The following is a 23,013-nucleotide window of genomic DNA, read 5'->3' as shown; positions in this document are numbered from 1 at the left end:
CACTTCACTAGTAGGAAATCACTAATTTCTTAATGTTTGTATTGTCCATCTGCTGCACTGGTGTTTGTGATTTTAAATTCTGATATAATTTGAATAAATTGGCAGGTTCCAAATGTCCTTCTATTTATTAGTTTTTGGTTTTATGGAAGTTGATATTGAATTAAGTTGAAAATTCAGTACAGGGCATCTGATAACTAAAAAAAATTAAAGAATATCATTTATTACAAGGACCAGAAGTAATTAAGCAGATCCATATACTCCTTTTTTATTTAAACACTGAAACGTTATGTGAGAATGACTTTTTACCAATGTAGTATTTTTAGGTACCTTTTGCTCTCTAATGTAGTTGATAACATTGATTAATATTAATTTTAATTTTTGAAGAAGTACTATTGCATAGGGTAGTAAATGGCAAATAAAATAAGAATTAATATTAGTTAATTAATGATTTATTGACGCTTCTTCTTAGGCAATTGTTCTTACTTTTCCAACAGAAAATTTAGATTTTATTTTTACTAGATAATATGGTGGTCAAAAAATGCTAGTGTGTTACTTGATAAAGTTCTTGAAATTAAATAAAAATTTTGGTACACTAAAGGAATTTTTAAATGCTCAGCAATGCTTAAGCACCACTTATTGTAAGACCTCAGAGGAAAAAGTAAAAGTAGGCCTTCTTCCTTGGATCATGTTCCAGATATATTCAGAAAAGACACTGGCTTGCAGTAGGCTTGTGTTCACTGAAGTACATGTAAGGTTGTAAAGGTACCAGGGATTTCTGATTTTACATCTTCAGAGGTCTAAGCCAGGTGAGCCCTGGAGTATTGCATTTTCCAAGTATTTTTAAGTAATTTTTAGTAATTTTAAGTAATTTTACCTACTGTAACTTTTATTTTAAACTTGAAATATTAAATGTCAGCTATTTGTGGCTATGCTATCAGATTTTGAGCCCAAGATGTTTCTAAAATCTTTAGAGCATAACTGTCAACTCCTTGGTTTCAAACCAGTCTTCTTTGGCAAACAATTTAGCTCCTGATTATTACAAAAAATTAACAGATACAGCTTTACGTAACACTGCAAAGCCTTTTAAAATGTATTTGGTACTTTATTGGATTGTCGATTCAGCGGCAATTTAAGGGAGCACAGCAGTGTATTACTTCTGTTGCTTGCTATGATACTCTACTATGTGTGTCGAGAAGAAATAAACTCAGGTGTACTGTGAATCAGTGGGATTTGCTGATTTAATGAAGTAACATGAAGACTTTTTTTCTCCTGAATTTCAAGATTTTTTATTTGCTTTAAAGTGTTATCTTCTTCTAGGGAACAGATTCACCCTCTACTACCTGGTTTACTGTTTTACTTAAGGCAACCCTGAAGCTGATAATGCAGTAAAATCTACTTTTTATTTTAACTGGGATAAGATAGTTATTTAGCTTGTGTTAAAGGTTACGAAATAAGTATGTCTGTACTTCAGAAAGTATATTAAAATATTTGTTGAGGAAATTATTTCAAGGAGAAACTCCAGACAAGACTTGTACTCTTGTTCTGGGCAGAATCCTAGAATACCAGTGCACCTGGTCTTTCATAAGTACTTCTTTTATTTTTAACTTCATGAAGACAAAATTTATATATCTGAATGTTGTTGAGGTTTCCTCAGGATTAGAGGTCTAAAATCATTTGATCATTTTATGGACAGTGTTTTCATCTCTTGAAACAGCTGAACATCCCAACCCAGGCTGCGGTGCTCCTGTCTGATACTTCCAGGGCCATTTCTGGAATAGCTACCCTGAGCAGCATACTTCAGCATATGCTGGGCTCCATGCTTCACTGTTGAGTGCCTCAAAATTCTGAGTGATTTTCATAGTGGAAATAATAAATGCCAGTTTTAAATCATTTAAATGAGCAACCTGTGCCACAGCGGTGGAAACTTCAGCAGATTGTTAAGGCTGAATTAGAATTTTTGATTTGTTTCTTTTTTTTTGTCTAATCAGGTTGAAGCTATTTCAGTATCTCTAAGCAAAAATGATAGCCGTCTACAAAACATCATTTCAGGACAGTGCTACAATTTTGTTTGTGTAAATGTAAGTAGTGAGGATGTTTGCTTTTCATTTTACACCTAAACTCACTAGTAATGGTAAATAATAAATATTTGGGTAATAAGTTGTTTGTTATTTTTGTCCTCATGTGCTGGGTCCATTCCAATGTTTAGTGTTTCTGATGTGCACTAAACTATACCTTTGAGATGCTGTTCTGGTCATTCTCCTCTGGTTCTGCACTTCTGTCACTGTGTTGTTAACCAGCCATGAATTCTCGAGCAAGAGGGATAAAATCCAAAGTAGTTTAAAATTTCCTTTCATAACTGTTGTATTGAAGTGAATTATTTTAGGGAGAGCCCTGTCATACCTGAAGTCATCTAAATGTGCATTCATTGCTGCCGTGGTCTAAATTTGTGTTTCCTGTTGTGGACATGTGCGTGCCATGTGATCTGTATTTGGGTCCATGTATGGGAACAGGTTGGTTTTAGATGAACCATATGTGAGACCAGTCAAGACCCTTAATCTTGTTTAGGTTTTTTTATATATGTATATAAAGGGTTATTAATATTATTAATCTCATTATTTTTCAAGTATCTATAACGTTAACAGACAATACCATAAAAGTATATTAATAACAATCAGTTAATCAATCAAGCCTCCCCCAAAATAAAAAAAAAGTGATGCATCTTTCTTTTTGAATAACAGATCTTCAAATTCCATTTTTATGAAATAATTGCTATTTTCAGTAATTCTGAATATTTATTTTAATTTAGGATAAAAGGTGTGCCATTCAAGAAATCCAGGAACTAGTGGATATGTTGGAAAAATCAAATATTCCTCTCTTATGTCCAGTTGTCCTTATTTCGGTAGGTAATGCCTATAAATTACTGTAGAAAGCATCTCATTTAGTATTTTAAATTAACGTTTAATATAAATATAAGCAATATTTAGTATATTTTTTAAAAATATAGAGTAAATTTAAACTGCTGCTAACTCAGAATAAAATTGCAAATTCAAACTGTGAATTTGTCTCTAAAGAAACTCATTTTCACTTTAACAAATGTACTGCCTCCTGTCAGGAAACAAACTGACACTAGCAAATGATAGTTTATTACTTATATATTTCTGTGAAGGGCCTCATTATGGCTGGCTGGTTCCCTGAACTGTTAACTCTTGCCTTGCTGTTGTGCTCTGTCTCTGCTGGGGATGCTGCAAAGCATGTGCTGTGCTTGAATGCTCAGTTGAAACAGAATTAAATGGCTTTATTTTTTTTCTATGCCTGTGTGGTCCTGATGGCTGCACTGTTTTTAATAGAGGCCAGGATGCCATTGGCCTTCTTGGCCCCTGTGCACAGCTGGCTCATGCTCAGCCACTGTCAGCCAGTACCCCCAAGTCCTTTTCCACTGGACACCTTTCCAGCCACTCTGCCCCAGCCTGTGGTGCTGGCTATGGTTGTTGTGACCCAAGCTGAGGACCTGGCACTTTGCCCTCTCAAACCTTTTACCCATGGCCTCAGCCTGTGTATCCAGCCTGTCCAGATCCTTCTGTAGAGCCTAACCTATCATACCTGTTATATCCTCACCTATATGCTGCTTGGAGTGAGTTACTGTGATTCTATGAACATCAGAATTTAGCACTTTGTTTCTAGGTCATCTTTTTTTCTTGACCCTGTTTTTGGGGAACTGCAAGGTAAAAGTTTATTTTACTGAATTTTCAAGGATACAGCTTTCATAATCAGAGCAATTACATGTCTCAAATTCTGATGGTCATTTACAAGGCTACTGGGTGTGCAAAATGCTCTTTTCTGGACTGGAAATGTTTTCATTAATCCTTTATTAAGAATATAAAAACCATTTCTCTCTTTGTTGAATTTTTGAGTGTGAAGATAAAGTTGGAATTGTTTATCAGCTAGCTAATGCAAAGGTTTCAATAGCATGCTTATTTTGTGCCCCACTGATAGCACTTTCCGGTCTGGACTTTCAATTGAATACTTTTTTTAGTGTGATGCTAGGAATGTGAAAACTTTGGTTTAATAGTTGTAGCTATAAACATTCTGGTCTCAGTATCTCCTAAGAAATAGGACTGCAAATAATTCTTACACAATCTCCCCATGAAACTTGGGTTTTTCCCCTGAGATACTAAGTCTTGAAGTCATTGTAGAACCCAGAACCATTTCTAATGAAGGTATACTTGCTTGAGCAGCCTGAAGTATGTATAAATTATTTTGGTGAACTCCTTTTAAAATAGCTTTAGGAGAAGATAATATATTTTAGCCCTTTACTGTACTCCAGATCCATCAGTTGTTTCTGACAACTACTTGAAATTTCTGAGAACTAGACAGTGGAGGAAAATCTCATCATTAGGTGGAAACAGTTGCCAATATTTAAAACACTGATAGAAATACATTTGTTAAAGTATGTTGCCTAATTGCACTTGGGCATCTGGTGGAAGTACCACACTATCTTTTAGAAATACGAGAAGGGAAGAAAAGCAGATCTGGAAGGTGTGTTTTAAGTGACACGAATTAACTTAACAAATCATTGTCTTGTATTATTCACTGGAAAGTATTGAAGTCTTTTAAACTTCTGATCTCTAAAACTCATTACAAATGGTATGGGGGACAGAAACTTCCTTCATCAGTCTTTAATTAAATTCAGTGTTGGGTGTCCTCTTCACTAAGGCTCATGAGTGGGATTTTCCTTAGCTTTATTCTTTCCTATATACTTTTATAACACATTACCTGAATGAATTGTTAATGAAAAAATCTTATAATACACTGTCTTTCAATATTAAAGGACATGTTTTCAGACAAATGTGAATCAGAATTTAAAGCAGTATGATGGCATTTAAATGCATAGGTCTTAGGTACCAGCTGTAAGGGAAACATGGTTTTTTACTCTCAAAATTAAAACTCTTGAAAGAATAAATGAGGAGAGCAGCTAACTGCTTCTATTCTAAACTCTTAACTAGGAACAATCTAACGTAGTTGGATTTGGGCAATTGGAAACTTCTTGTCTGTTGTTTGATTTAATGACAAAAGCAACTTTTAAAAAATAATCTGATAATTAAGAAAAAAAAAAAAAAAAGGTGTGGGGTTTTTTTTCCTTCCAGTCATCATCTTCTTTAGTTGTAAAAATGACAGGTGTTAATATTGTGCCAGGTTCTCTGTTTAACTGGCTCAGTGAGCATTGATCCAATGAAAGGATGAGCTTGCACTGGACATGATGACTTCTGTCCATGTTTCCACCTATCAGTTGCCACAGATTCAAAGACTATCCATTATCCTGGTGCCTGATTGAATAGTTTCATGGCATCTGTAAGCTGAAGCAGAAATTGGATCTGGAGAAAAGGGAAGATTAATGTTACAGGAGAAATAGGCATCACAGAGGTAAACTTCAGGCAATTTGTTTGCATCAAGCCAGTATCTTCTCCAGTTATGCTGTTACCTGACAAATCATGTTCTTAAATTGATATTACTTTCTTGAGCAATACATTTTCATGTTAAATGATATGAATGGATTTGATTTTTATGTTGCTGCTTTGCTTAGGGTTAGAAAGAAAGGAATGCTAATACTTCAGCTCTGTAGTTGTAATTATTTGCATTTCAGTAGCGAAGTTAGCTTGAGAAAAATCCCTTTTCAAAGCTGTCAAAGAGGTTAATGGTAGAGAGGTTAAGTTCTCTCAAAATAATAGCTTTTATAATTTCTTGTAAATTGCTGTAAGTGAGTAGTACTTAGCCTTGTTTTGGGTAGAAAATAACAAAATAATGGGTGTGTGAAAATTAATCTCTCCTTGTGTAGTAGAAGACAACAGCTTTGCTTCTGGTGATTATGCATTTAGCAATAAACAGCTTCTTTATGAAAGTGTTGCGAGGGAAAATGAGTGAGGACCTATTTTCTGTCAGTATAAATGGAACATAAAGTACAAAGAGAACTTGAAATAATTTTCCTAAGCACTGATCTCTGGAGTGATCTCTATACCCCTACCTCTGTTTAGTAATCAGAGATAAGTTTTATATAATGTAATCATTCAGCCAGAAAAATGCTTTATCTTTCTTTTAAGGATAAAGGTATTTCTGCTATTAATAGGTGCTGAAACCTTATATGTACAAATCATCATCTTTAATTTTGATTTCTACAGTTAGTAGAAGCTTTGTAAGGGAAATTGATTAAAATGTGGAATATGTGGGACTTGGTTGATACCTCCCTGCTAATGCTAGTTACAGAAGCACAAAATATTCTGAGTTGGAAGGGACCCACAATGATCATTGAGTCCAACTCTGCTCCCTGCACAGGATACCCAAGTGAGAATTCACAGAACCATAGAATGTGCGAGGTTGGAAGGCACCCCTCAGAATCATCAAGTCTACTCCTGGCCCTGTACAGGACACCTGAATAATCACACCACGTGCCTGAGAGTGTTGTCCAAGCACTTCTTGAACTCAGTTCAGGTCCTGTAAGGCCTGCTATGTTTGTGCAGTGTCCCTGATGGAAATGAGACTTGCCTTTCCCTGCCCAAGAGCTCAGGATAGTCATATCCCTACCTTCCTTCAAAGTAGTTTGTGTTTTTTAAACTTGAAGTATTTTTTAGAAATTAATCCAATTTTGGCAACTAATATGCTGTACTGAAAGGATAGTAAATTTCCAATTAAACTTTAAAGAATTCAGTTCTGTCTTGAAAACCTTCAAGATGCTTACAAAAGACATGTGTATTTTATAGTTCTCTGACAGTAAAAAAAACAAGCAAACAAAAAAAGTCCTGTGACAGTTAGTCTAGAGCTTATAAAAGAATATTGTATGTTTTCAAATTAAATTGAATATTTTTAAGATGCATGACATGTTCTGGGTATTGCTTTCTTCTGCTTTGAAAAAAAATAGTTTTCATGTCCCTAAATGTGTTTGTGGAATTCAGTAGTTAATAGAAACTATCTAAGAAAAGCCTTTTCTAGTCTGTATTTTTATGTGAGCTTAACACATACAAATGAGATACTAAAAACTATCAGCCTAAAATGGCACACCATAGAAAATATGGATTTTGTTTTTTCCTCATCTGTTTCTTTGCAGGTACACTTGGATATTTCAGAAAATAATTCTTTCAGCATTGGGATGGAAGACCTAACTACAATCAAGAAATTTGCAAGAGAAACTAAAAAGAAAAACATTTTGGTTTATGGTCTCCTTATCCAATGTAAGGTATGTAATTATCTTTCTGTGTGCAAATTATCTTCTCCTGCAATTTATATGATTAATGGTAGAATCTTCATTTAAAACAAAATCAAAGGGAAATAAATATGACATGAAAAGGATTTTTGGAAGATTCTTGCCTGTTCTTGTTCAAAATTCAGACAAGCCTGTAGTTATAGACAAAAATGTAAGCTTTTTCGTTAGAGAGGAATAAATGGTAAACATTTTTTAGAAATGCATGAAAAACATCAAGACCCTTTTTGCTTTTCTGTTTGGGAACTTGCTTTTTTTCAGCATTAGAAAAAGAGAAAAATAGTGGAAGTACATTCAGCCAGTGGTTCTGCAGTATTTGATGTCCTTCATCAAAACAATTTGGTACTCAGGTGACAGGAAGGGCATGGCATATATAGGTGTTGAAACAGTGTCTGTAACAGCAGCAAATTGCCTCAGCTGGAGGCAAAAAGAGTTAGCACTCCAACTTATTTTGTACTCACAAAAGCTACTTAAAAATAAACCATTTGCCTGGGAAACATGTTCTGTCAACCAGAAGAGTGGGCTGCCTTGCCTCCAGTGCAGATATGGTTTTGCAGCTTCTTAACTCAGTGAGCAGTGTAGGAAAAAGTAAGCTAGAAATTTCAAGAAAAAAGAATGAATGTAATCTTAACTGATTTTTTGGGGAGGTTGAATGTTTTGGTTTATATATAATTGATTAAATGGCACTTTAATTTTATATATTTTTCTGATATACCAAGCTCTTGATTTTTCCCATCAAATTATATTGCTTTAAGAGCTGTGAGTATCAATACCTCTCAGTTTATGCTTTTATAGACTTTTAATGCCACAACACAATATGAATATTGCTATTATATGACATTAGTTCATCTCTTGTTTGTAAAACACTGAAGGACATACAGTTCAGTTTTCTTTCTGCTGCTATCAAACCCCATTTTTTCAGGGTGAATTCTGGCTTCTTTTGGTAAAAATCATTTGAATAACTATTAAAATATCGGTTTAAGAGTCACCTTATCATGGTAAAAAGTAACAATTCACATATTGTTTTAGTCTAACTGCAGTTTTTGCCTTTTAGACTTCATTGTATGTATATGATTTTATATACAAGTGAATAAAATCGACATATGTCGATAGCAACAGTTAGTAAAGCTGACTGAAAGAAAGAAAAATCTTTTGTAATCTTCAGTGGATTTTGATGTGCATGGCACCAAGATGTTTTAATATTAACGGGAACATCTTAGAGCAGTTGAGATGTGAGTGGGAATTCTTGATCTGTGATGATAAGAGGATTGCAGCAGCCTGCTGCCTCCATTCTTTGAAAATAAAAAGCTAGACTCATTATGTAAGATCACTGCAGGCAGAATTATCACTTACTAGCATGGAGAAAGTGTTATATAAAGTGAAACACTTCACAAAGTAACTAAACTATTTCCAACTCTCTTGTTTTAAAATGGCTTTAAAACACGTCCCTGCTCACAAAGACAGGCATATAGTGTTGAGTTCCTGCTGTCTACTTTGATTGATAACAAAGAATAGGTTGTAGTCATCATTTGTATATGTGTGATATATGTATCAAATTTACTTTTGGCTGTGGATCTATATAGAACATAATTGTTTCTACGCAAAGACCCATGGAAAGACTGGATGTATGAATCTAGAAATTACATAGCCCCAAATTTATTGCTGGTCTGGGTGGGACTGAGAGACTGCGAACAAAAACAATTTGTTAATGAAAAACTACCTTTTAAGCAGTTTCTTTTTTTTTTTAATCTTAAGTCCAAAGCATGATCTGAGAGTCACCCAGGTATTTTACTTCTAGTACAAGCCATTAGTAGATGAACCTGTAGGTGAGTTCCATGCTTGAGGATGGAATTTCACGCAGGCATGACAGGGAGTCCAGAAGAAGTAGAAACACAAAGAGCACCTGTGATAATGCAGGATAGCCTAATAATGCAATAACTTCTGTCACTAGATGCTTTCTAGAAGTCCCAGAAAGCTATAGTTTATTTCAGGAAAAGAGTGATGACAGGTTACTTCATGGAGCTTTCCTCTAGCTGACAGGTTTATATCATCACTACCAGACATATACAGTTGATAGGTACACATTTCCTACCTAAAAAAAAAAAAAAAAAAAAAAAAAAAAAAGGGGGGGGGGGGGAATTCAGTGAGACATGGCCATCATAATGTTCAGGTAAAATTATGTTATGCTTAGAAGGGTTATATGATTAGTTGCATGTAACAATATGTTGATATAAAAGAAAATGGTGGCTGTCTTCTGGATTTTGTGTTAGTAAAGCAAATTTGTTGAAGTTAATACATTTTGAAAATACAGCATTTTTTATGTTTTGCAAGTGGAAGTTAAATGCTTTTAGAACCAAGGAGTTCAGTTTGGATGATAATGAAGGAGACGTGAAGCCCTAAGAAAAAGTATTTTCACTTTATTTTCACTTCTTAAATGCAGTGTTTGATTGGTATTTAAGAAAATGATGTCAAGTATTTTTATGGCTATTTGATACACCAAGAAGCAAATCAGAAGAATTAAAGGAAAAGGGTTTAATGTGCTGTATAAATTACTTCTTTTTACCTTTCATTTGCCTATAACAAGTGCATGTTTGCAGCTGGTATTTCTCTTATAAACATCATGCATAGGATACCACATTACTGATATTGATATACAGATTGGATCCACTTTATAAAATCTCTAGTTTACATGCTGAAAATACTGTTAATTTAAATCACACTTATGATTTTTTTTCTTTTCTAAAACAGTTCTGCAATGTTAGAAGTGGTTTACACATTAAAAATACAGAGGGCCAAAGAATATTATGTAACCAGTCTGAACTTACAGAATTCGTTTTTGACCACTTTTCTGATAATTTGAAGGAAATAGCTGATAAGGAACGTGAATTAAAAATAGGGAGAAAGGTCCATTTTTTAATGGATGATATTACTGGCAAGTGTTGATGAAAATGTTAGTAAAAGTCCAGCTCCTTAATACAGTGGCAAGTTCCCTTTGAACATAGCAATGACTGGCATGGTATTATGATATATTAGAATAAGAATCTTTGTTTTCATAATGGTCAGGTAGGATGTAATGGAGAAAGCAAATTCTGAATATTAGGAGGAAAACCTATAAAAAGAAGCCAAGTTATTCTTAAATAAACAAAGTTGTACTTAGAAAGAGTCTTAAGATCTGCTAAAAACCCAAAGAATATGAAAGCTAATGTGAAATCATTGCATCCATGCAGGGCTGGATATTAAAAGCATTGATTTTTATCGTTGGAGCCACAAGATTTGGGAGGATACCTCAGCTGCATGTTGTTGTTCTATGTTCTGAGCAATAGAATAATCCTAAAGTAATCCTTGATCTCACACACACACAAACATTATTATTTTAGACATATTCTAGGTAGTTAATGGGGTTATGCTTGAATATGACCGTAACATTTTTAAACCCCCCTGTCTTCTCTATTTACTGCTTCTTCACCATTTAAAAAATAATAATACTAATAATGATAATAATAATGATCATCTTATGACTGAATTGCGAAAATTATCAATAAAGTAATCAAAACAGAATAGAAGAAGCATTTCCTAGCTTGGGAGTTCAAATTCAGCAGCTTGTAAAGGTTACAGAAATAACAGCTTGAAGTTTCAGTAATGACTTTGTTACTGTTCACAAGGAATAAAAAGGAACAGTAATCATCCAAAATAAAGTACATTTGGACATAGGAAACCACAGAAAGCTTTAAAATAAGAAAATAATGTCAATATATCTTGGTTATAGAACTGTATTAATAGAAAATAATCTTACTTCAGAGAAGCACTGACAGAATGTTATGTCAGAGCAGCAAATATGTGCTAGGGCTTGCCTGGGTTAAGGTGAGCCCAAATACTTTTGCCTCTGAAACTTCTATTTGGTTAAGATAAAGGATAGTTTGGTTGTTATTATTATTATATTCTTTAAAGGAACAGCCAGAGCAATCACAGTACCTACACTAAAAAGAGACAAATGACACAACAGAAGAATTGTTATGAAGCTGCTTGAAACTAAGAGGAACCTGAACTGTGGGTGATCTCTTATGCAAGCATACTGGACACTTACTGTAGCCTTAAAGACTTTTTGAAAAGAGGCCCATCTGCAGTGTGGCTAATGGCTCGAGAAATACTTAGTGTGCCAAAAGTGTTTTATGTCTGTCTTGGTAAACCCCAGAGGTAAACATTTATGATTTCTTTTTCATCAAAGATCTCTTAAAATAGTATTATGGGTAAACATTAAGGCAGTGTTTCTCAAAAGAGGGAACACACCCCTCAATGGGATAATCCACAAAGTAGAAGGTGGTTTGGCAACCAGTAGTGAGATAATGAGCCTGGAGGGCAAATGAAGTAAAATCACAAAATAAAACTTTGGAAACTCATTAAAGACAAATAGGTTCTGCCCTACATGACCCCTGCATGCTTCTCAGTTCACTTAATAATCAGCATAGAATTGGTCAAATGATTGCAATCTGATTAAAATGATTGGGATGCTGCCTGGAGACCTCACTTTTCTCAAAATTACTTTTTTTAAAATTTCAGCTGTAATGACATAATAGATTGTAATGAATAGATTGTAATTAATAGATTGGAATGAATTATGAATATATTCATAATATGTAATGAACAGATTTCTTAATACAAACCTATAGTCAGTCATTCACCAGTAAAACTAGAAATTGATATTTTTGGAGGCTTGGCACATTTTTATCCTTAATTATTACTATTACCTGTAATCAGTCATGAACATATATTTTGCAATAAGTAGAACTGATATAGTGAGAAAAATTTGCAAACATGGCTTTTTATTTTAAACTGAAATCTATTTGATCAAACTAGCCTTTTACATCTGTTTTGTACCATTTAGAGGATGTCAAGAAATTAAGAACATGTGTCTGGCACATTAATCAATTAAGAAATGTATTAGTTCAAATTTTACCAAAATGTTGAGAAAGTTTTGGGCTTTGAGTCAGGAAAGGTCATAAACACAGAACTTTGCAATCTCACTTTTACTTGCAATACTGATGTGTGACGTTGTGGGAAGCTGCTGCTCATTTCAGTAGATATCCTGAAGCTTGATACTGGATAATACTGACAAAAAACCTGGGATTGCTATTTCAGATTTCTATAAATTCTTTTATTTCAGAGTTTGAGTGTGTCTACCTTGAATGCATGCATACATGCTCTTTAATTTTCTTGCTCTTTTTCTCTTGCCACCTTTCTCTGTCCTCTTGTTTCCCCTCAAGTGTTCCTCCTCTTCTAGCCAAAACAGGTAACAAACCAGTGAATTTTCTACAGATTTGCAACTCTTCTAAAAGCACTGAAATGAAGATTTCCACAAACTAATTTATCAGTGCAGTACCAAATTCCCAGTCTAAGGAAGATATTCTTTTAAGAAAAATAATTGGTAACCTTTAGGACTTTCATTAAATAACTGTGTAGGTTTTTATCAGAGAAAGGTCAGAAAGTTGCTCAATTTGTCTCAGCTATTGCAAGTTCTGGGAGTTTAACAAGCTGCACAGAAAACTATGACGTTAATATTTTATGCCTTTTACACATGACCTTTTTAGACTTGTTTCAGCTATTGAACTTATAATTGGAGGAACCAGAGTTCTTCCATCAATTTGTCAGCCAAAGTGATTAAGGCATGTAGACATATCCTAGAAGTCGTGACTTCATAAAATGGCCTTTAAACATCCTTGCTTTTATACCTCAGTTCAGCCATTCTGACAGTGTTAGTCAATAAAGGTTGCCAGTTGTTTCTTCTATGGATATTTTTAACTGTATAAGATATATTCCTCTAAAATAGCTTCTTAAGTATGAAGAATTTTGGGGAACAAGTGGATTTAAGGTGAACTACCAAACTCTCTAGTGGAAAGGAAAATATGTGATATACAATAAAGGAACTTAGAAAAGTATGTGGGTATTAATTATTCTGGATACTTTATTTTAATGGGAAATAAACATTCAATTGGAACCATTTGCAAAAACAAATACTATGAGCATCAAATCTGAGTTTCATCTTCAAATCTGATAGTAAGAGTTATTCTGATTTTTATTTCTTATTAAAGCTTTGATGTTGACCTCTTATCTCTTAATGGAAACATAAACATTTAAGATGAAAGGACTTTAACACAAAATTTTGTTTGCAAACAAATGGCTTTTAACTTTTTTCCATTGCTAGCCTGCCTGACAAAAACCTCTGAAGTCCATTGCATCTTTTTAAGGACAGTTGCACTTTTGAGTTTGTTAGTGCTGCAATTCTCCACTTAAAACAATGTTTGTACTCTTTTACTCTCTAAGTTGGGCATCTAAAATTAATCTCCTTGTCTGGCTTCCATGCTGTCCCTCAGAGGCATAATTTAGCAGGTAACTAAAATACTTATAGTACAGAGTCCGTTTTTTCTGGCTTAGCTCTGATTACATAAAACAACAGTAACAAAGAAGCTTTCTAAAATCGTTCTGTGTGCTTAAGAAGCATTTTTAAAATGTTAACAGCTTGCTGTTGTATTAATTTACTTATGAGCTTTTATATTTTGAGTTCGTTTTTTCAATTAAAAATATGGCTGAAATTCTTCAGATAAATTTCCAGTTTCAATGCAAATTTTAGTTTTAGAGTGAAAGTATGCAAAGGTTGTAGCACATTTTCATCACTATATTAGACCAGGAAAACTTAGGAAGTTCTTCAGCCATTTGAACACAAAAATTACCTTCAAGCTGTACATTGTAGTGACTGTAACTATTCTGCAGGCTTTTGCTGCAGTCTTTGCAGTGTGGTAATTCCTAAAATTTGTGCAGCAGAGGCAATAACCCATCAAATCTATATTGGGAGTATTAATTTCATCTTTCTTCCTCTCCTGCTGTATACTACCAGGTGTCAAGTAATCCAGCCTCAGGCTAACTTGGGGGTATTTCTTTAGAAGGGTTAGAAGACCTGAGGTTGGGATTTCTGTATGTATTTGAGATACTAAGACCCAAATCTTATTTGTTGCTTATGTCAGATTGTTCAGTGAAGTCTTCCATTGTGCATAATACCCACTGCTGAAATATTTAAAAATAATATGTGATATTGCACATGGCAAAGGCCCAATAATGTCAAGAATGGAAAATGCCCCAGCCTGGCCACAACCATCAGGTCCCAGTGATACCCTGTCTATCCTAGTAGCAGCTTTGTGCACTTGAACGTTTTTCAGATTTAGCACCCATCTCCTCTGGAAGCATCAGTCCTGATACATCCCAGGTTTGGGCTTCACTGCAGTGGGATTTATTATGCTGCAATATGTCACCATCAAAGATGGACCATAATGGACCAGATCAGAAGTTTATCTAGGTCACTATCTTGTGTCCAGCAGTAGCTATAAGGAAATCCCTAGGACAGAACCAGATCAGATCAGGTCAAGCATATATGGCACCCCTAAATTTTCTTCTTACACTCAGTAATTGCTAACTTAAGTATTTCCTGAGCCTCCCTTCTCAGGCTCCTGAGCTTGAGAGAGGTTTTTTGGTGGAAGTATTAGCCCTGATAGGTTTCTGTTCCATGCTCTTGTCTTCCAAGATCCGTGTAAAATTTTAGCCTCCACTGTGTCCCCTAATGAAAACAACATAGACTGAAAAACAAGGAAGAGAGATGGTTCTTCACAAAGTAGTGTTCTAAGCACAGGGGCTTGCTTCTGGTCTGCTGAGATCTCATAATTTAAAATTTGAAGTACAGATGAATTGTTTTACATTCACTTACATTTGACTTCATTTATCATTTTATTGTCTAGTTACTCAGTTTATAATGAACTTCCTGCATTCCATGCCAGTCAACCACTACCTTAATGTACTTTGTATCATAACCAAACTCATATTATTGCTTATTATTTTTTCCAATTTTTATGAATGTGTTGAACAGCATAGATCCTATAACAAACCCCACCTGAACTGTGTGAGTTCTGTTCTGAGGACTAGACATTTTCTCCTACCCACTCTACTCAGTCTTTTGAGCAAGTATTTATCCCTGGCAGGTCTTCTGTCTTATGTTCTGGAACATTAGTTTTCTTAAAAACCTTTGGGAAAGCATTTTGTTAAAAGTCTTGGAAAACCCAGTAAATTCAATCAACTGTCACCCACTCCTTTGAAGAAATACAGTGAGAATGCACATTCAAACTTAAAATCAAAGACATGTTGACTTTATCATCATCTTAACTTGCTCTCTGCTATTACTGTTGAGTATTTCATTGTTTGTTAAATTTTCTAGTACAGAGTTACAGCTTTCTACTCTATAGTTCTCTGTATCTTTTCAGAATTTTCTTGTTTCCAACTGGAAATTATTACCACGCTGTTGTGCCTACTAGGGTAATTTTTAAACTAAAGATGATGCACACCTCTAGGAACCTGTTGCTTCTCTTCATTAATAATGAGGCCACAACAATCACAGTGCATTCTGGTGCTGGCTTGTGGTTGCTGAGGGCTATTTATTTTTTAACATTCAAAGATAACAGGAGCAAATCTCGTGGCAGCTTCATCTCACTAATGTTAAGTTTCTAAACATTTCAGCTGGCTTTCATCTAAATATGTTTGAAACATCTGAATATGAAAATATATTCATATCTCAAGACTATGAGATGCAGAGTGTTTGAAGTTAGATTAAACTGTTCTCTTAAGACATGGAAATGCATGGATTGAGGCTTAACAGAAGTCAGAGAGAGATCACAGGAAACCTCCACTGGGTAGTGATTTTCATCTGAATTTTGTTGTGAAGTGTTTCCTGGAAGTTATTTTCCAGTCAAATACTTGGATTGAGTAAAAGTGGAAAATGTCACATTATGGATTTTCCAGCACTTTCAGTCTGAACTCATTAAATTTGATTTTAAAACATTCTTTGAGGAGTTGCTTTCCTAAGCCAATTTTTATTCATTCTCCTAACTAACATTTTAACCATATTCCCAGCCTTACAGTGTACTTTCTCACCAGGTCAGAGGTCATATTTTTTATTGAGCATCACGGCCCATTGCTTCACAATGTACTTATATAAATCTTCTTGATTTATAACTGTTTTTCTCTTTGAAGTTTCTACCAAGCAGAATCTTTTAAAAAATGGGATTGTTTACGTTTGAGTTTCATTCATCCTGTGTGGTATTGGCAACAGCATGAATACACATTTTTGCCAGAACCTCTGCTTCAACTTTTTCCTTGACTCAGTCTTTCCATTCCTAGGCAGCTATGAGCTCAAGTGTCTTTCCCTTGTTAATTGAATTCCAATGTTCTGTGCTTAAATTTAGCAGACCAGGTGTTAAATTTTGTAGGCAAAATTTTAGCAAATTGTATGAAAGATGAAGATAATATGTAATTTCTACTTAAACAACAGCAATATAATGAAGGATGCTTTGTTGAGGCTCACTACATACCAACTTTTATGGTCACTTGCTCCCAGAACTATGTAATTTCAGATGTTTTTCCCTGTCCTGTAAGATCTTTCATTATTCAAAATGAGGTAAAATGGGTTCAGAACATTCCTTCTACTAGGTCGGGTACCAGTTCCTTAGTTCAGCTTTTGATTTTTGCCCTCAAAGTGTGCTCTATGCTTGCCGTGTTCAAGGCACAAAGATTCATCCTTGTAATTATGACATAACTATGTTTACAAGCTCATGGAGTTCATAAACAAAAATAGTTGATGGTGTCAAAAGGGTCAGCATGTGCCTTTTCCTCAGAAGGAGAAAGTGGACTTCCTCTCTCTTTTGACTCTATCTTTGGAAGTGGAGGGGGTGTTAGTTCCTTCTGTAGAAGTTTAATTTCTTTTTTCAAGTACTGGAAAGGGTTGGGGTCAGGGTAAAGCTCCATTTCTTGTGCAGACTCCTGTTCTTGTGCAGCATTTCCTCATTCTGCGGGTAATAAATTTCAATCTGAACATTTTCCCTCTTTCTATACTAGATGTGTGTGTGTGTGTATATGTAAAACTTATGTATATATAAGAGATGTAACTTTTAAGTCCTTGCTATATGTACTGTGGGAATACTGGGTGAAACATGATGCAGTTACCCGGAGTAGAGATAAAACATCCTAAATTCTGTTCTTAAAAGTAGTGGCAGTAACCAAGGAGGAGTCTGCCTTTGCAATATTAAAACTGAAGCAAAGGTATTCATGTTTCAGGGTTTGTATTTATTTAGTGGATTCTAAAAATCATCCATAAAATGCTGTAGATGGCTTGTGTTAGTCAGGACTGTAACTTTTATTTTGGTTCCTGATGAATAATTACCACAGTGACATAAATGTGGCCTAAAAATAATTACATTTCTGCAAGAAAATGAAATATTGAGGTTCTGCAACTAAACATTGCTGATTTTTATTTTTCAGAACCTGTGTAATAGTGAAGGGTATGAAGGGTCTAGTTACTCAAAAATTTGTATGGACAGTGTTTCCAGCACCAAGTTTGTATTCAGAGAATTCTCAAGTTATGTAAGCAAAGATGATGAGCTTATGATAGATAAAATATTTTATGTTGAATACATTCTTCAAGCATTGTGTTATCAATCAGGAAAGAAAAAAAAAAAGTATTATTAATAGAATCCCTTTAGGGAATGAGAGCTTAAGAAGGGAGATACTTTAGGATAGGAAAGGATTTTGTGATGCATTTGTGACATTTGCTCTCAAACTGTTTACCTATTTTGTTATGCTGTACTGCAAGTGCATCTGTAGGAGAAACTTACTGTACCAGCCAATGTTTTATCACGTGAACATTTTTAGGAACACAAAGGGAGGTAAGGCAAAGTATTAATATTCGATATATGGTCTAGTAAATTTGTCTAGGAGTGTTCGATCCTGGAGGAGAGGGTGAAGTAAATGAAACTCTAAACGGAGCATGGTTCTAGGTCAGTTATCATGGGAGACCCATGTAAGGCTATGAGTCAGTTTCAGATCCCACCCTTTGTCTCTGGCTGGGCAGATTTGGTCTGATAGAAACCATGGCTTTATTGGTATGCCTAAGGGTAGATGGTCAGATATAATTACTCTGATGCTGTGAGGGGTGTACAGTTTAGGAGCCCTCCACTTTGAGTGAGCAAAGTTGTAGCTTCAGTGAGACTAACTGCGCTTTAACTAGTGGATATGCTCAGAGAATTGCAGTCTGTGACTGATACCTGCTTGTACTGAGAATAAACCTTCAGCAGGTTAAAAATATGATATTTCTGCTGCACATCCTAACTGCTTAATTGATAAGAATTTACTGGTAAAAACCTACTCCTGAATGACAATCTCTGCTTAGTATTAGTGATATGCCAAAATTTAAGGAGAATTTTGTCAGTGCTTTAGCTATTGACTCAAGTGTTATAAAGGTAGTTTGCCCTGATGTGTCTTGCAATGCAGTGTAGCTTAAATGTAAATTCAAGCCCATTTTCGTAAAGCCTTTAAAATTTGGTGTGATTTCTCATACCAAATCCTTGTATAAAAGTTGTAGTGAAATTAACAATTATGCCTCTCTACCCCCTACACTCTTGTGAAAATAATTTAAACCAGGATTTCTCTAGAATAAATAGCACGAAGTGTTAATTTTTTAAAATGGAAGTATATGTTCTCTGCATGTCTAAGTTTCTAAATCTTTTGGAGAGAAGATGAATCTACTTTGTTTATAAAGCTTCAAAATGTTTTGGGGTGATTTACTGCACTCTGAAGTTCCATTAAGCATGTTTGTTTGTATGCCAAAATTCCACTTCCTAAAGTTTACTCCAAACCCAATTTGAAGTAGTTAGCTGTTACTAAATAAGGGCTAACCATGCATCTACGTCTGGTTGATGTAAGATTTTGCTGATTAACTTACTAGTAACTCTTACTCTTACTGGCACGTCACTTTTTCAGATTTTACATACATTTTGCAATAAATAGAAAATTTGGGCAAGGTAACAGTTATCTGTAGGTGCAGCCTCTTAGCTTTTTAACATTCTACTAAAGCTTGTTTGCAGTTTGTTTAGGTTTTTTCCCCTCATGATAGACAAAAGTGCATTTTACTGCATAGAATCATCCAACTAATGTTATTTATAATCTCTCTAGAGCTTATTGAATTATTGGCCTAGTGAACTCAGATGATTTCCTCATTTTCCTCAACTCTTTATCTGACTGATCAAAGTTTTGCTACAAGGTACCTTGCCACCTCACATTTTTCAGGAACGCATTGGAAAAACCTCTCTTTCTATCCGAAACAATATAATCTCTTTGCTGAAATAGTTCATCCCAAGAGTGAGAGTGGGGATGAAATTCAGTGGTGTAAGAAAATAGCTGCTGAAAGTTTTCATAGACAAGTTGTGTGTCAGTCACAGCAACAGCAAAGATAAGTTGGCAGTTCTGTCAGCTGAACTGCTGCTTTTGTTGGTGACAGGGTTTGCATTTCTAGTGGAGGGGCCAGCAACTCCTTGTAGCCATGTCTGTAAGAGCTTGAAACCACTATGTTTCTAAAAGAGATGGATTTCAAGGTCAATGCTGAACAAAATGAGTGTCTAATAATGTTGCTTTTTCATTATGCATAGAAAAATAAGAATTAAGTGAGAGAAAAAATGGTCATCCAACTCCTTCATTATACATGCACGATTATTCCTTTAAGCAAATGTTGTCTTTGCCTTCCTTCTATATTGGTGTCAGTAACTTTATCCATCTTGCCCTTGTAGCTTGATCAAGTTCATCTGAAACATTTATTTGTGTTGTATATACATATATTTCAGCTATTCACCACCTAGCAGACACTGTCATGTAATTAAATCTGTATTTTTTTTCCTAATTCTTTATGGTATGAATTAGGCCATTCTCTCCTTCTATTTGACAAGGGCATGTTTTATGCTAGTTGATATTAGAGCATTAAGAGAAACTGCTTGGAGATTCACTGGCTCCATGCCTAATTACCAGGTACATATTCTTGGTTAAGTGGGACATGAGAAACATCTTTTTGAACACAGAGACATATAGAAATGCTCAGGGTTATTATTGAAAAGCAACAGCCCAAATCACTGTAACATACTTCTTTTTTTTAAGTCAGGATCTTTCTTCATGTTGCCTTTTGAAATTAATGTTCACTCTTGCCTCAAATCAAAGACCACCACGAACTAAAGTGCTACAACAGGGCAGAGCTAACTTTTTCTTTACAGTAAAAGAGTGGTAAACTTATTTTAAAATAAGATTTTTTTTTCTTAATAACTGTGAAACATTGGTGAAACCATCAAGGACTGGTTTGCGTTTTTTTTTTTTCTCCAAAGATTCTGTATCAGTATTCCATTTTACTAGAAGCAGTAAAGCTGTATTTAGGAGAGTACTTGCCAGAAAAATTAAGAATGTGAAGGATCAGATTCACTTGGGATGGGAACATTGGTCAGAGGACTTCGGAGTGCTAATTTATAGCATAAGCTTGCACCAAATTGTGCCAAAATGGGAATCATACTCTGTGTCCACCCTAAAACGTTACTAAATCACTTGAGGAAGCATCAGTTTAGTATGAAATGGAATGTTTGCACATGGCTCTTGACATTGTTTCCATACTGAAGTGCAGCAACAAGTTTAATTATAATCCTAGGGCAAGTGTTTTGCAGAAAAAGCCCTCTGTATCTTGATTATGTAGCAACTGTGTCTTCTTGGTGATGTTTTTCAGGCAAAGGACACAGGCATTCAAGTGTACAGGCAAAAGTGATTTTATTGCAGAGAAGCACTAGAAACTATAACGTTTTTTAACTGAAGGAGAGTTTTTTAGATTAAACAAAAAGTTTTTTACGCTGGGGGTGATGAAACACTGGCACAGGTTGCCCAGAACCCAGAATAATTCAGTCAGGTTGGACAGGGCTCTGAGCAATCTGATCTAGTTGAAGACATCCTTACTCATTGCAGGGGAGTTGGATTGGATGACTTTGAGAGGTGCCTCCCACCAAAACTATGTTGTGATCCTATGATTGTGTGTGTGGGTATTGAGCTAAGCTAGTACACTTGATGGTACTGGTCCAATGGCTTTTTGTTCCAGTGATTTTATCATTGGTAGCAGCATGATTATTATTTCTGCAAGCTTCAGTAAGCACTATAACTTGATACCCTTACAAATTGTGTTTACTCTAAATTCATGTTATCTGTAGGATTTGGCTTTATTTGGTATCAAGTACAAGATGAATGTAAAACTGAACAAAAGCTTTCCACTTAAAAAAGGACACTTTTTTTCCTAACATTAGGAAAAACTCTCTTGGCTGGGGATAGAGGTGGTTCTCCAATTAATAAAGGAATGTTCTTGTACAGTTTTCTTAGCAGATGGAAGTGGATTTACTCTATGCAGTGTGTTTTGAGCTATGTGATTTGTTCCCTTACTTAAAAATAGTTGTAGCCTGTCCTAACATTGTGCTTTGCAAAAGTGAGCAATATCTTGGCTGTATATGCATTAGGCATACTTTTATATGTATCTGATGAACTCCTGCTTCTATGCAGCCACTGCAGTGTCCTAGCTTCTGTCCATTCACAGGGATCCTTGATAGAGTTCCTGCTAGTGGATACTGTCCAGTCTGAGCAATGAGCCAAGGTGGGATTGGAAGCTACAGTAAATGAATTAAATTTAATTTTGAATTATTCTTTCCCACTCTTTTTGCTGAGGAAGGTAAGCTGCATCCTGGTAGGGAGAGCCAACATATTATTAGGAATATTTTTTACTCTTGTGAGACAATGCTTTCAGGCACATGATGTAATTTTGGGGATTGTCCTGTGGGTTGGACTCAGTGAACCTTGTGGGTCGGACTCAGTGAACCTTGTGGGTCCCTTCCAACTGAGGATATTATATGATTTGATGATTAATCGAGATTTAATCAAGTGATTCAGCCATATAATGTATGTTCTCTCTTGTACATACACTGTTGATGCTAGTGAAAGCTACAGCCAGGAAATTTGCAGACATTCCTCTGTGTTAATCATGGATTATTGTCCGTGGGTTTCAGCTTTCTTTATGGCTGCCCTTTCCACAAAGACTTTGAACAGACCCCACACAGGCTTTGGCATTTTTTTCCCGATTTTTCTCCCCAGGGAACACACTGCAGCTCATTGCTCCTATTTGGTGGTGGTGTACAATGTGTTTTAGTTGCGATGGGGTTTTCATGTGTTCATAACCACCCTCAGCTTGGGCACCTGGTGTCAAGAAGAGAGAATAAGGGATAAAGAGACATTTTAGTGGGAGGAGGAGAAAAAAGGCAAGGCAGGAGGGAACATTGCAGGAGAGAGAAATAAAAAAGACTGCGAGCAGGGCAGCAGCAATGAACTTGGCTTTTTATGGCATGGGTGGAGTAGACAGTGGAGCCCATGATCATTTTACCAGTCTTGTGGTAGTTTGCCACACTTGTTAGTGTGTTCCCAGTAGGAAATATCCTGAAATAGTCTGCACAGAAACTCCTTAATTATTTGAGTTCTGACACTGGAGTTAACCCCTTTATTTTAAATTGAAAACTCATACAGTGAACAGTTTATTTCCTCTCTATTTTCTCAAAAAGTCATCTAATGTAAAATTATTTATAAGCTGGCTCAACTGAATGTAGACCACAGTCCACAACTCTTCCACTGAAAAGAGGAAAAGCATTGCAATAACCACATCATCTGTTCTACTCCTACTGATAGAAATTGGAAACTCTATCAATACGTACTTCATAAATATAGATGAAAATACCACTCACGTTTTTAATCTTTCTAGAAGATCTAAAGCATTTAAATTTAAATTTGCAGTTCAGATGATGTATCCCCACTTGGCAACTGTAAAATAGGTCTTCTTTTTAATA

General features: G+C 35.2%; 1 protein-coding gene across 1 annotated transcript in view; it reads left to right on the top strand.

The window, feature by feature from the left end:
- CRPPA (CDP-L-ribitol pyrophosphorylase A) overlaps positions 1–23,013 on the top strand; it is a 109,208-nt gene that overhangs the window by 58,649 nt on the left and 27,546 nt on the right. The window contains exons 7-9 of the mRNA XM_066318232.1: positions 1,989–2,078; positions 2,807–2,899; positions 7,097–7,225. Of these exons, the coding sequence (XP_066174329.1) occupies positions 1,989–2,078; positions 2,807–2,899; positions 7,097–7,225 (312 nt within the window). The remainder of the gene's footprint in view (positions 1–1,988; positions 2,079–2,806; positions 2,900–7,096; positions 7,226–23,013) is intronic.

This window comes from Sylvia atricapilla, chromosome 1 (genome assembly GCF_009819655.1).
Source record: "Sylvia atricapilla isolate bSylAtr1 chromosome 1, bSylAtr1.pri, whole genome shotgun sequence".
In the NCBI taxonomy this organism is placed as follows: domain Eukaryota; kingdom Metazoa; phylum Chordata; class Aves; order Passeriformes; family Sylviidae; genus Sylvia; species Sylvia atricapilla.
The sequence above is the reverse complement of the archived record's forward strand: the minus strand, read 5'-3'. Positions and strand labels throughout refer to the sequence as shown.